General features: G+C 39.1%; 1 protein-coding gene across 1 annotated transcript in view; it reads right to left on the bottom strand.

The window, feature by feature from the left end:
- The window catches only part of LOC121294794 (microtubule-associated protein 1A-like), a 48,841-nt gene extending 43,636 nt beyond the window's left edge, over positions 1–5,205 (bottom strand). Inside the window, exon 1 of the mRNA XM_041218880.1 lies at positions 4,910–5,205. Coding sequence (XP_041074814.1) covers positions 4,910–5,162 — 253 coding nt within the window. The 5' untranslated portion in view covers positions 5,163–5,205. The remainder of the gene's footprint in view (positions 1–4,909) is intronic.
- Positions 5,206–13,842: the final 8,637 nt, after the last annotated feature.

Genomic DNA, 13,842 nt, shown 5'->3' with positions numbered 1-13,842 from the left:
TTGGTATCAGTATAAGGACTAGTAGTAGTAGTGTCAGTACTTTAAGAAGTAATTACAAAGCTGGATCATTGATTTCTGTGGTCCAATACCATTGTTGTTTATATCATTGTGTGTGAATCGGTGCAATGTTTGCTTATTTGTGTTTCAGTATGTGGCACTGTGTGCAAGTATTAATACAGAAGCTGAATCATTTCTCTCTGTAACAGTGTCAAGGACATTCTCACCCAGCTGGCTCTGGTAAATAGAGGCTGAGCATTCACGCTGTGTCAGTGAAGCTTTGAAAAACAATCTTATCTCAATCTTAATTGATTTGTGTCATATACAGTACTGTTGATAAATCTGTAAACACATGTGCACTTTGTCTGCTGTGAAAGCACATTTTCAAATGACATTAACCATACATACCACCTTTGAAGCAGTGCTATGCAGTGTTATATATGCATCACCATGGCCAACAGACTGATACATCTGACCTTTAATGCAGCTCCTAAATGTCATGGGCTTCTCTCTAATCCTGTTCTTTATAGGTGTGCAATATTTAATAAAAGAACAACTGCAGTTAAACTACAATGAAAGCACTGTGCATGATCGTAATCATTGCAATGAAAGCATGGAGCATGATTGTATTCATTGCAATGAAAGCACTGTGCATGATCGTAATCATTGCAATGAAAGCATGGAGCATGATTGTATTCATTGCAATGAAAGCACCGTGCATGATTGTATTCATTGCAATGAAAGCATGGAGCATGATTGTATTCATTGCAATGAAAGCACTGTGCATGATTGTATTCATTGCAATGAAAGCATGGAGCATGATTGTATTCATTGCAATGAAAGCACTGTGCATGACCGTAATCATTGCAATGAAAGCATGGAGCATGATTGTATTCATTGCAATGAAAGCACTGTGCATGATTGTATTCATTGCAATGAAAGCATGGAGCATGATTGTATTCATTGCAATGAAAGCACTGTGCATGATTGTATTCATTGCAATGAAAGCATGGAGCATGATTGTATTCATTGCAATGAAAGCACTGTGCATGATTGTATTCATTGCAATGAAAGCATGGAGCATGATTGTATTCATTGCAATGAAAGCACTGTGCATGATTGTATTCATTGCAATGAAAGCACTGTGCATGATTGTATTCATTGCAATGAAAGCATGGAGCATGATTGTATTCATTGCAATGAAAGCACTGTGCATGATTGTATTCATTGCAATGAAAGCATGGAGCATGATTGTATTCATTGCAATGAAAGCATGGAGCATGATTGTATTCATTGCAATGAAAGCATGGAGCATGATTGTATTCATTGCAATGAAAGCATGGAGCATGATTGTATTCATTGCAATGAAAGCACTGTGCATGATTGTATTCATTGCAATGAAAGCACTGTGCATGATTGTATTCATTGCAATGAAAGCACTGTGCATGATTGTATTCATTGCAATGAAAGCATGGAGCATGATTGTATTCATTGCAATGAAAGCACTGTGCATGATTGTATTCATTGCAATGAAAGCATGGAGCATGATTGTATTCATTGCAATGAAAGCACTGTGCATGATTGTATTCATTGCAATGAAAGCATGGAGCATGATTGTATTCATTGCAATGAAAGCATGGAGCATGATTGTATTCATTGCAATGAAAGCATGGAGCGTGATTGTATTCATTACAATGAAAGCATGGAGCATGATTGTATTCATTACAATTAAAGCACTGTACATGATTGTATTCATTACAATGAAAGCACAGTGCATGATTGTATTCATTACAACGAAACCACTGTGCATGATCATATTCATTACAATCAGTGAAAGCATGGTGCATGAATGTATTCATTACAATCAATGCACACAATGCATAGACAGACTACACAAACACCAGGCCTGGTCTTGGAGAGAGCTCTAATAATCAGTCTCATTGATTTATTTTCTGCTTTGTCAGGGGAAATGGCCATCCTTGTCACTACAGATAGCTCTCAATTGCCTGTTGAGCAAGAGCAACAGTCTGGGTTTGTCTTAATTGAGTTTACAGTCTGAGTCGCCTGCCGCATGTGACAATCCTGCTATGCCTTGTCAACAAACTAACATTACAAAGAATTATGAGTTAAGATATTACAATGGTCTTGAATTTCCACATAGCTGTATTATTACATCTTATATACATCAGCATGTATCTTTAGTACAAGCACATTATTATTATTATTATTATTATTATTATTATTATTATTATTATTATTATTATTATTTTATTATTATTATTAGTAGTAGTAGTAGTAGTAGTAGCAGTAGTATTTATTTATTGTGTTGGCTTTTGCTATGCTTATATTAGGTGTGCCGTTGTAATGTTTACTGCAGTAAAATGTTACCAAAAGCAGAGGTCAGTTGTAGTGCAGCAAAATAAAAGCACTGGGGGAAGATGAGGGTAATCTGATTGCATAGTGCATCCATAGTGTCCAGCTCTGCCTGCCTGCCTCCTCACCTGTCTCAGGCTCCCACAGCCTGCTCCTGCCAGCCCTGCAGAGCAGTCCCCAGTGTGTGAGTGTGCTGTAGGGGGGGTGGAGGAAGGAGGGAGGCATATGACTGGTGAGTGAACACTTTTCTACTCTGGCATGACAGAGCTCGCTGCCCAGGCCAGAGTGCTGACAATGGGTTTTCTATTCTGTGCAGCAATTCATGCCAGCCTGCAGTAACTGAAACCCTTCTGGCTTTCTCTGATCTCTCGCTGTGATAAAAAAACTAACAGTGTGCATCTGGAACAATACATAGCATGTCTTATTGTGTTTAATACAAATAGTCATACTGAGCAAAGGAACATATGATACAAGTGGGATTACATTTGAATTACGGCTCTGCTTTCCTTATAGCTGATTTGTGAAGCATGTAAATAACTGTAAACTGTTTATAAACTGCTTCAACTCCAACATCAATTATGTTTTTTTTTGTTATTTCTTTCAGGAAAATAGCATCATATATAACACTTTATACTGTACCAACTTACAATAACAGTACTTATTTTTCTTGATTCATCCCTTATGCAGTTTCATTATAAACAATCATATAGATATAACACCTTCAATGTATTTAGTATATTAGTACTGTTAATCCTAGAGTTCCCAGATGTACAAAGAAGCATTTATGACAGCAGAAAATCTGCATTACTTTTCCTCAAAGGACACGAGGAATTATTAACATTTCACAACTAAACACTAAATAACCAGCAACGGTCATTCAGGAGCATCTACATTGTTATACACTAGTATTAAAATCATCTTCTAGAAAGAAAAAGGTGCCCGTTTCCTCCTGGTTAGGCATTCTGCTGCATTTAGACTGCAGGACTAAGCATGGAGTCTTGTCCGTAGATATAAAACTCACTACCACCACAGAGAGATCCAGGGTAACACGACCATGAAATAGAGCTCCTCGACAGTGTGCATTCTGGGAAATGTAGTTCAAAGACAGGGCTTCTGCACTGCAGTTAACGTGCAATATTTGGAATAACTTTCACTAACTGTAAACTGGGGGTTGATCACTAACTCCCCTATATACATAATCTCTGAGAAATGTCTGCTTATCAGTGGAAACACGGAGACACGGGAACACGTGATTCCGAACTATACATTTAACTACATGCATACACGTATGTATATAGAACTGACAAAAAACCTACTGAAGAAATCTCATAATGCGGCAGGAAGACGTGTTACAGGTGCACGCATTGAAGTGAATTTGGGTGCACTCCGCAGAGCTGCATAGGAAAGGCAAACAAACCTTTGAAATGTAAATGATCCCAGACAAGCAGCAAACGCGCAAAACTGTATTCAGAAATCGGCGATAGGGCTGCATCGTCTGCTCAGTCATCCGCAGTTTTTACCCCCCGGGCGCTGAAGATCGAATCATTTCCACTCAACGAAAGAACATTTTCCACTTCTGTATTTCTTTTTGGCGTCAGACTCAACCCTTTAATGGTGCTCACCCTATTGAATTGCCCTATCTAATCGTTTCCAGGTGACTGACTCGGCTAGCGCAGCAGCATGCATGTTTTATAAAGTGCGCAAAGATACGTGAAGTTCAGGGGATCAGCAAAGAACAGCGGCAGAGCGTGACAGCTGTAACTAGGATTAGCCTGGCTCAAAACAACCCAGGGAAACTTGCTTTCAAAGTAAAAGAAATACGGCGGTACCATTATGACCTTGCATTTTATAGAAAATAACTTCATGAGAAAGACACCAGCTCGGTTGTTGTTGTTCAGAATTGTTTTTGGTGTGGCAACAGAAGGAAACTTTTTTTTTTTTTTTTTTGTACAGCAGTTATTTTTAACACGAGCTGCGATCTTTGGATTACGCCTTCCACTGCACTGAGATTAACATGTTAATAGTATCTACTGCTGTCCTGGATGTAGGGCGTTGCATTGCGTATGTTTTTGTGGGTTTGCTTGTTTGTTTTTTTGCCAAATTTTACAAGATAGAGATATGGGGGCGGTCAAGCACTTCTGAGTTTCAGGTTCTGAAAACGTTTTACCTATTGCTTAGAAAAAATATATAAACAAAATAAGCAACTTTTGAAGAACCAGCGACCTTTTTTTTGCTGCAACACCACGTTTGTGTTCAAATAAAATAGATTTAAACTGGAAAAAGAAAAATTCGTCCAATTAAAGAAGTATCATTAATAGTTACATCAAGAATTGAGTATACATTCTGAGACACGTTTGGATTGTATTTGGTTTAGCTCGATAATAGCAATGCTGTCCTTTTACACTGATTATGCTGCAAATTTATAACAGTATGATTCCTAATGTTAATATTGCAGTAACTCATAAATGCTGGAGAGCTCCAACGTGCCCACTTAACTCTTGGTTGTGCAAAAAGCTCAGGCAGTTTCTGATCGACTCACCCAGTTCAATGGACTCCCTGATGGCTATGAGCTGGTTCTCTGTCGCGATCTCCCCGATCACGATAAGGATGTAATAGCTCCCTTTGCTGAACGGTGCTGCAGCACGCTGCTTCTGTCCTTGGTGCTGAACTAGCTGCTGCGGCTGTACGGGATCCCAGCGCGCTTCGCTCTTCTCAGTGGCAGCGGCGGGTCCGACCAGGGTCTCCATAGCAACAGTATGGTAAGCCGACGCCGGCCCTTCCTCCATCTCCATGACAACTGCTGCCGCGGGCTTTCAGAGTAAGGGAAGATGGAAGGAAGGCCCAGTAGGAGTGGCGCGCCGCATTCTTAAAGAGCAGTCAGCCTGATGCTGATTGGCCGGACAGGCATGTGGCCGCCTGATGTCACTCTGATGCGATGTTAACGCCAGGTGGGTGGGTCGGTCTGGACTCTATTGCTGGTGTGCCTGTGTCTCCAAATCACAGTTGCCAAGTCCGCTTATAATAAGCGGGTAGCCTAACCCCCCCCCCCCCCCCCACCCCCACCCCCCAACCCCAGCAAACTGAACCGTTGTGACGTCAGGGTTTATCTTTTATAGCTAAGCAGATATATATCCGAGTCTCAGAGCGGGGCAGGTACACTGAGCTCATGTAAGATAATGATGTTATAATGAATCATGGTTTGTAAGTATCACATTGATCTGCAGTGTGTAGGCGTGGCGCATTAACCTTGTGTTCAATGTTACTTTGACACGTGGCCTTTATCTGATTTACTGAAGATTCCTGCCCTGACAAAAACAAGGTTACTCCATCTGTTTAATTTGTATTTATCTTAAATGGTGTTGTTGATTACTTTTGCATTTCTTAGTTTTACTGCACAAATAAAATACACTCAAAAGAAAAAGTTGCATAATGTACTTATTGCAAAGGATCTCCATTAGCTTGCAATGAGTATTAACTATGCTGGCTGTTACCTGAGCTGAACTGCATGCAGCTTGACATAGCCTCTATCCCTGTGGTCTGACATAAACATGTTCATCATCTGCCCTTGTACTGCTTCAGCTACCCTACAGGCATCAGCACTAACTATGCTTACTGTGGATACCGTAATCAAAGCAATACTCAATAGACTATTTAATCAATAATAAGTCTTGCCGTACATACAGAAGACAGGACCACCTGAGAACCAACAAGAACCAAAGCCCCCTGCACAGTCCCAGGCCAGCTACTGAGGTACCACTATCCCATTCATACACACTGTATGCTGTTGAGTTGGGGTGCCCACTTCTGGTAATGGAGCACCATTCCATTGCAGGTTAATTAGCTGAAATAATTCCAGCCTAGGACTTTGCTCCAATCAAGTTAGTTAATTAGCCCTTAATTGGTTCAATTGACTATATTGAAGATTTAGTTGGAATAAATATCTGAACTGGACTAGACTGGAGTTGGTAAGCAATGATTTAGAACATGGTTGGAACAAAGACCTTCACTGTAAACACTAATTTTGCCCCAAACCTTTATTATTAAATGTTTTATGTACATACATGCTTCTAAAAACAGTATTAAAAGAAAACAAGGATATGCCAAAAAAATTCAAACACAGTGCACAGACTGAAAGGATAGGCTGCATATTAACACAGTGCACAGACTGAAAGGGTAGTGAACATTAACACAGCGCACAGACTGAAAGGGTAGTGAACATTAACACAGCTCACAGACTGAAAGGGTAGTGAACATTAACACAGTGCACAGTCTGAAAGGGTAGGCTGCACATTAACACAGTGCACAGTCTGAAAGGGTAGTGAACATTAACACAGTGCACAGTCTGAAAGGGTAGTGAACATTAACACAGTGCACAGTCTGAAAGGGTAGTGAACATTAACACAGTGCACAGACTGAAAGGGTAGTGAACATTAACACAGCGCACAGACTGAAAGGGTAGGCTGCAGATTAAGATGCAGTTAATGTGTCTGATCACAGTCAATGCAGTATTGACGGGAATACAGGGTCACTGCTAGCAGTTGTAAATTAATTTATGTACTATATTTGAACCTGTCAGTATATTGTTTAAAAGAAGCACTTAGTTGCTGTTTTTATTATTGCAAATATAGGAGGGTATCATGTATCCCACTGTAGGCATTGTAATAGCCACCATGGCTTACATATTCATATTTCTATATTGAAGTGGAAAGAGTGATGATGGAACTAGCTCAGACAATACAACTTGTGGAGGTTATTTTGTTTACTGTAGAAAAGGATTTCTTTAAGCAAAGCTTTTGCTTAGTAAAATCCCTAGACCATTGAAACTCAATTTGATTTCTAAAGGGGCCACCGTTAAAGATTACATAACAGGACGCATAATCAGGGACTGAAAACCAGGTTTTAATGATAAACATAATGAACCTCTGGCTACTGTCAGTTAATTAATACTGCAGTTACTTCACCAGTCACATATCAGGGATGACAAGTAAAATAACATATGATAAAAATCCATCTGTTTGATCCATGTTTACTGATCATGTAGAAAACAACTGTATGTATAGATCTGCCTGTCTGACTATCTGTCTATCTGTCTGTCTGTCTGTCTGTCTGTCTCTGTTGGTCTCTCTCTCTCGCTTTCTCTAGCTATACTGTATGAATTTTCTCTATCTATGCACTTGATATTTATTTTGGTAAAAATGGCATAAAGTAGAAGGTATTACCACAGTAAATTTTAAAAAGCAGATCTGAAACAGAGATACCTCACCCCACATGCATTTCCAGACAGTGACACTGCAATGCAGCATTCACTAGAGTCTGGGCAATACTCCAGGAGAGAGAGGGTGAGGAGGGGAGTGAGAGAAAGAGGGAGAGAGGGAGAGACAGATAGAGGGAGGGGGTGAAGAGGAGAGAGAGACGGGATACAGAAGAAGGGAGGGGGCATGAGAAAGCAAGAGGAAAGAAGCTGTTGCTAGGATACTAGACAGACACATCCATCTTTGGAACTAGAAAAACATATTCAAATTTGGGCAGTAGGGAGTTAGAGGGAATAAAAGAACACTGAGTCACCGTGCCACATAATGGAATGTTGGCAGCTCTAGCTGTTAATACTTTCAGGACTGTCAATCATCCAAGGCAGGGTGGTTTGCACATTTTCATAAGTAACTCAACTTCATTCTTGCATCCATAGATATACTGCAGAATTATATTTGATTAATTAATAAATGACTGGCAAGGGTACAGGATTCCAGAAGCTATCAACATTAAATGTGTTTGATTTACTGTGTGTATCATCCTGTCATAGAAATCACAATTATCCATCTACCCTGACTGACACCAAATCAGAGCACTCAGCTACCAAACCCCACAATACGGCTCTCGTGTGGATTGGAATGGGTACAGCATTCCTCTCCAGGATGCTTTCAATACTAAAAACATCATGGTATATGTTTTTTTCAGTACTATGTAATGTAGTATTTTTTCTATTTCTAGATCAATACACTTTGCCATGGTTTACCTTAAGGGTCGATCTATAAACTTGCTTTCATTATATACCTGTAAGGATTATATGAACTGAACTCCAGCTCTGCTAGTGGCACCCACTTTGAACTAGAGGTAATTCATTCTCACAGGATGGAAAAACTCAGATCAAACCCTCTTTAATAATGGAGAGATGTACTCCTATATGTAAGCTGCTTTCTGTGCTTGTGCCTGGGTACGGTTTGCCTGGTCTCTGTGTGTCAACACTCAAAACTGCAGATGAACATTTTTTGTGTTTTTTATCAAGACACCACAGTGTCCCCTGCTGGTAAAAGAAGCCCACTTACAGATAGAATGCTACTGTTCTTTTTAAAAGGATATTTCCCTGCAGAATGTATTATTATTATTATTATTATTATTATTATTATTATTATTATTATTATTATTATTATTATTATTATTATTATTATTATTTTAAAGTATTGGTTAACTGTTATATAATCTTGACATGTACACAGTAATATGTACAGTAATATCAGTAGTCCTGATAGGTTTTTATAGAGGGTTGATTGCTGGTCTGGTCTGTAATGATTGCTATTGAATGTCATTTAATGCACAGTTGTCAATGTTGCAATGTTTGACTGTATCCGGGTTGTCCAAGAATTGTGTAGAAAACAGCCTGGCATTATAATAAAAATTGGGTTTTGGAAATGTGAGTTCTCTGTAAAATGACGCAGCAAAAGGGCAAGTTGAAGGAATAGAAGAATTAATTGACTGTTTGAATCCAGTTCCACCTGCACAACAGGGACACCTGCTGTGTGGGAGAGCAACTGCAGACTCTGCACGAGGCACCCACAGGTAATGTGCTTTTTCAAACACAGGCTGCTTCTGAAAATATTCCTAAAACTGAATTTCTAGAGTGCAGATTTTGAATTCAGATGTTGTGGTCAATCTCCATTGTTAATATTTTCACTGCTCTCAGAAACTTCAGCACTGTGAATAAGCATTTCCATTTATTGAAGCCTTGCCATTTCTAATGTGCAGGAGCGTTCTTCCTCCTCAATCAATCTCCACTCAGAAAGTCAATGAACTGAGTCCAGTTTTCTAAACACAAGTCTTCTTATTCCAGATGATAAAAAAAGTTTTGAGGTGCTGATAATATAAAATTATTTATAACGAGAAAGACAATGTGAAAATAAAATAGTTGGTATGTAGTGTTTGACTGCCCATATCAAAATAACCCATTCTATTAGTACATCCTACATCTGATCATTACATTACAAAGACAATGCTTTTTTATCTATAGTACCAGAACAAATTATGGAAACAACAAACGATTTACAGCAAAACTAGGGGTGGGGATTGTATTACCCATGTTTCCTCACTCAGACCCCTTATTAAATACCCAGGTATCTCTAAATAAATAATGGTCTCCTCTTTAACAATGTGCTCAATATTTTAATAAGCAAGACGTCTCACCAGTAGAATGGCCCCCTGCAATTCCTTTTCTAGAAAGCAGCACAGCTGGGGATAGGGAGTTTGTTGCTGGATAATTGCACTCAGACTACTTGCTCACTAAATATCTTGGTATCCCTGAATAGATCATTGTCTCCACTTTTTATTTTGTCAGCAGTATAGTATGTTCTAGTATAGAAGAGTGTTTTGTTTTCCGTGTGTTTGTACCTGATATTGTTCACGCTGGGGCACCACGAAAACATCCTTGCCAATAAGAAGACCCCTTGCTCATTATAAAACAGAGGACGAAGAAGCAATCTGCGCCAGTCTAGATCACCATGGCAACCTTGCAGAGGATACCAGTTACATATTTCATACCAGCTCTGCAGAGCAGTGATCAGGCCCATTAATTTTCCCACCCTTAATTTAAAGAGACAGTGCAAGGTTTAATCTGTGCAAATGTAGTTTCTCACAATTTCTAGCCCTGGGGATCCACTTTGAGTTTTTATGGGGCTTATACTGAAGGACCACCATACTCTGTGGAAACAAGCTGCTAACCCTGGTTTCCATAATTATTTTCACTCATTCTCAGTCGCAAGACATTCTTCATTCTGACCTTTATGTGACCAAGAAAATTGTGTTCAGTTTTGTTAGTGGCAACACCGCTCACACAAATGCAAAACACAACACAGCAATACACTGGCAAGGTTTGTACATCTAGCATAGGATAGAAGGAAGGCTATCATTTCTATATCTGAAGTTTATAACTACACTCAGTTGATTGTTCTTGAAAATGTGACATTTTAAAAGCCTTGTTAGCCCATGTTTAAACATTCTCCCTGTAGATTAACAGTTTTTTTTTCTTGTAGGGTTGGTAGCTTTGTCACTAGTCTTGCTAAGGGTTTTTGCAGTTGCTGCAAAATGATATAATCTGTCATTGCAATCTTTTACACGTGCTGTGTAACTATCCAAGCAGTTGCAGCACAGAGCTGAACTAATTTTATGATTTACATACACAGGCATTACAATGTGTTATTATGTGTTCCACATGAAGAAGCTGATTATCAAAGTGATAGCTAGTGGAACGTTCTGTAAAAAAAAAAAAAAAAAACAGCTCTGTTTTTGAACATTACATATCAGAGATAAAGAATCACTGATATTTAGAACAGGAGTGAAGCCAGTTGGGTGTCCCGCCCACATTTACTTTGATTCGAATCCCCAGACGCGAGGCAGGTGATGGGGAGTTGGACAGTAAAATAGCAGGGTTCACACACACACACACACACACACACACACAATCGAAAAATGTCATTGCATCTTTAAGTGGCACCCATGTATCCCACACCCTGCTTTGCTGGTAGAGTAATTGCGAGAGAGTGAGAGAGAAATTGCAGCTCCGCTTTAGCCCAGGGCAGCTTCAAAGCGAAATTAACACACTGTCAATTTCACACAAACCTGCAGTGAGGGGAAAAAAACATACGCCAAGCACTCCGACCACCTTCGCCAAGGTAAACCTGATATTTTTTTTTACCGCCGACAATAAAGAATGGGGGATTTGGTCTGGGGGTTGTGTATTCATTCTCTTGGCTTGTATGCTTTATTACATTATTCGGGGTACGGCTTTAGCTCTCCTCAAGGACGGCTTCGCTTTGCAATGCCTGTGCCATTGCATGATCCAACAGGGACCAGAGGCATAGAGAGTCTTTTTCTTACTCGGGCATTTGCTGCGCAATTGATTCTATCAGCGCTTTAACTCCATTGAGGGGCTATAATTCCGTCACAAACCCGGCGAGTTGTACTGTGCTGCATGCGTAAACAATATGTAACATTTAAGAATATGATTGTAAACATTTATTTTAGTATTTTATGTTATGTATGTGTTTATTGACTTGTGTATTGATTTATTTATTGCTTGATTGATTATTTGTATTATTATTATTTTTTTGTAGATTGACATGACTTGACACCTTCTTCTGTGTTGCGTCTGAAATCTATACATCATTTAAAGTCATTTTATACCTATAAGCGTTTGCCTCATGCGTGTGCTCAGCTATTAAACTATGTCTGGAAAGCATGTGTTTGTAGAGAGACACTCCCTTATTTTATTCAACGCTGTCTGTCTTGTATCAGTATGAGGGTGTTTGATATTTTTTGCTCCCTGTTCTGATAATCGATGCGGATGTGCAGTATTGTTTATGTGGGGAAGAGGGGCTGTTCGCTGTTGATTAGCTGGCCAGTATTTCAGATCTCGATTTGGGGAATAAGGAAGGGGGCACTCGAGTGGATGGGTGATAATCTAATAAGGGGAATTCACTTAGATCAGTAATTTAATTCAGTAACTGAAAAGCTCATCATAGCACATTCTAAATAAAAAAAATCTATCTATCTATCTATCTATCTATCTATCTATCTATCTATCTATCTATCTGTGTAGCCTATCTACCCACCCACCCGTCAACCATTTTGGTTGACAGCTGGGGGCTGGGTGATTGAACCCAGGCAGCCCATTATTTATATGATCAGCACCTACTGACTAAATGAATATAAGCATTATAAAACCCTATGTTATCCCATTGACATTTTAGCACTGTGGTATTTAAAAACATCTAGAGTGTAGAGTAGAGGTTTAGCAGCAACAACTGAAACAGCAGCTGTGTTGTAATTGCTGTTTAATGTCACTAAAACAAGATGCATCTGTGGTTATGGAAAATAAAATACTACAGTATACTACAGTATTGGCCAATAAGTGTAGTCCACTACTATATGAAACAGTATATACTATATTCGACTCCATATTACTAGAATATAGTATTTTATAGAATTAAAGCATGCAGTTAAATTGTATCTAATCTACAATGTTTAGTGAATTTGGACCAGCGCTAGTGGAGTTCTTGTTTTGTTTTATACAGGACCTTATTGCCATATAGAAATATCTCTCTTACTTGAAAACACGAACTGGAAAACTGCAGTTTAACCCACTGCAGATTATAGTATTTACTTCTGCATATCTGGCATTAAATTTCAAATTAAGTACAGTTCAATTCAATTTCCATTATACGTTGTCATTAATTAAATATGCATTCATTAATATGTATGTATTTATGGACCATTAGGAGTCCTGAGTTCTGTTGTTACAGTATTGAGATTTAATCAATTTTATTTATTGCTGTCTGGCTGCATTTTATCATCAACTGATGGTACTCTAGCGGTTCTGTTTGGAACACAGTATGTAGAATCCTCTTTGTGGTTCAGTATATAAGAATGGCTCTTTACAGAACCCGAACAAAATTCCGATTTTGGGGGAATGCCCACAGGTTCTACATAGGCAGGGTTCAAAGGGCACTGTGTTATTTTTAAAGCGACTCTCCAGTCCTCCGTGATTCCTCTTCCAGTACCTCTAGCGCACTCATTTTAAGAGCACAGAGACAGAGAGTAAACAGTTTGCAGAACATGTATTTTACATTACCACAGTAACAGTTCTAATCCACTGATGGTGGTGGAGAACACATATCTTATTTAGCTACCTCGTGTGTAGGCTAATAATTTATCTAACTGTGACATTAAGTATTATCCAAATAAAAAAGCTACCTGGTTCATTTGAAATCTAGCTAGCTGCCTTTTAAATGTTTTGTACAAGTTTTGATTAGCCGTTCAATTGCACCAATATATCGTAATAATTAAAGTGAATAAGAAAGAAATAGGTGTCCAGCGAGATTAAAAAGATAAAATTTGTCACTGTTTACCCCGTATTTTTTATACACAGTCTAGTATGAAGGAGTATATTAATCATTTATAAAAGTATTACAAAATGTTCCCAATATTTGTGTGGACGGATATGGTTGATCCCGGAGGTCACATGACACGTCTGAAGGGTTGTGTAGCGCATCACCATGGGAACGTATGGCCACGTCTTCATGCGCCACCGAATTCCTCGCCTTCAGCCAATCAAGTGGGGAAAGGGGGGGAGTTTAACCCATGACCCTGTAAGCTACAGACCAATGAGCGCTGCAGCTGGACAAGAATGGTTTACCGCGAAGAGAA

Source organism: Polyodon spathula, chromosome 19 (assembly GCF_017654505.1).
Source record: "Polyodon spathula isolate WHYD16114869_AA chromosome 19, ASM1765450v1, whole genome shotgun sequence".
Classification (NCBI taxonomy): Eukaryota; Metazoa; Chordata; class Actinopteri; order Acipenseriformes; family Polyodontidae; genus Polyodon; species Polyodon spathula.
The sequence above is the reverse complement of the archived record's forward strand: the minus strand, read 5'-3'. Positions and strand labels throughout refer to the sequence as shown.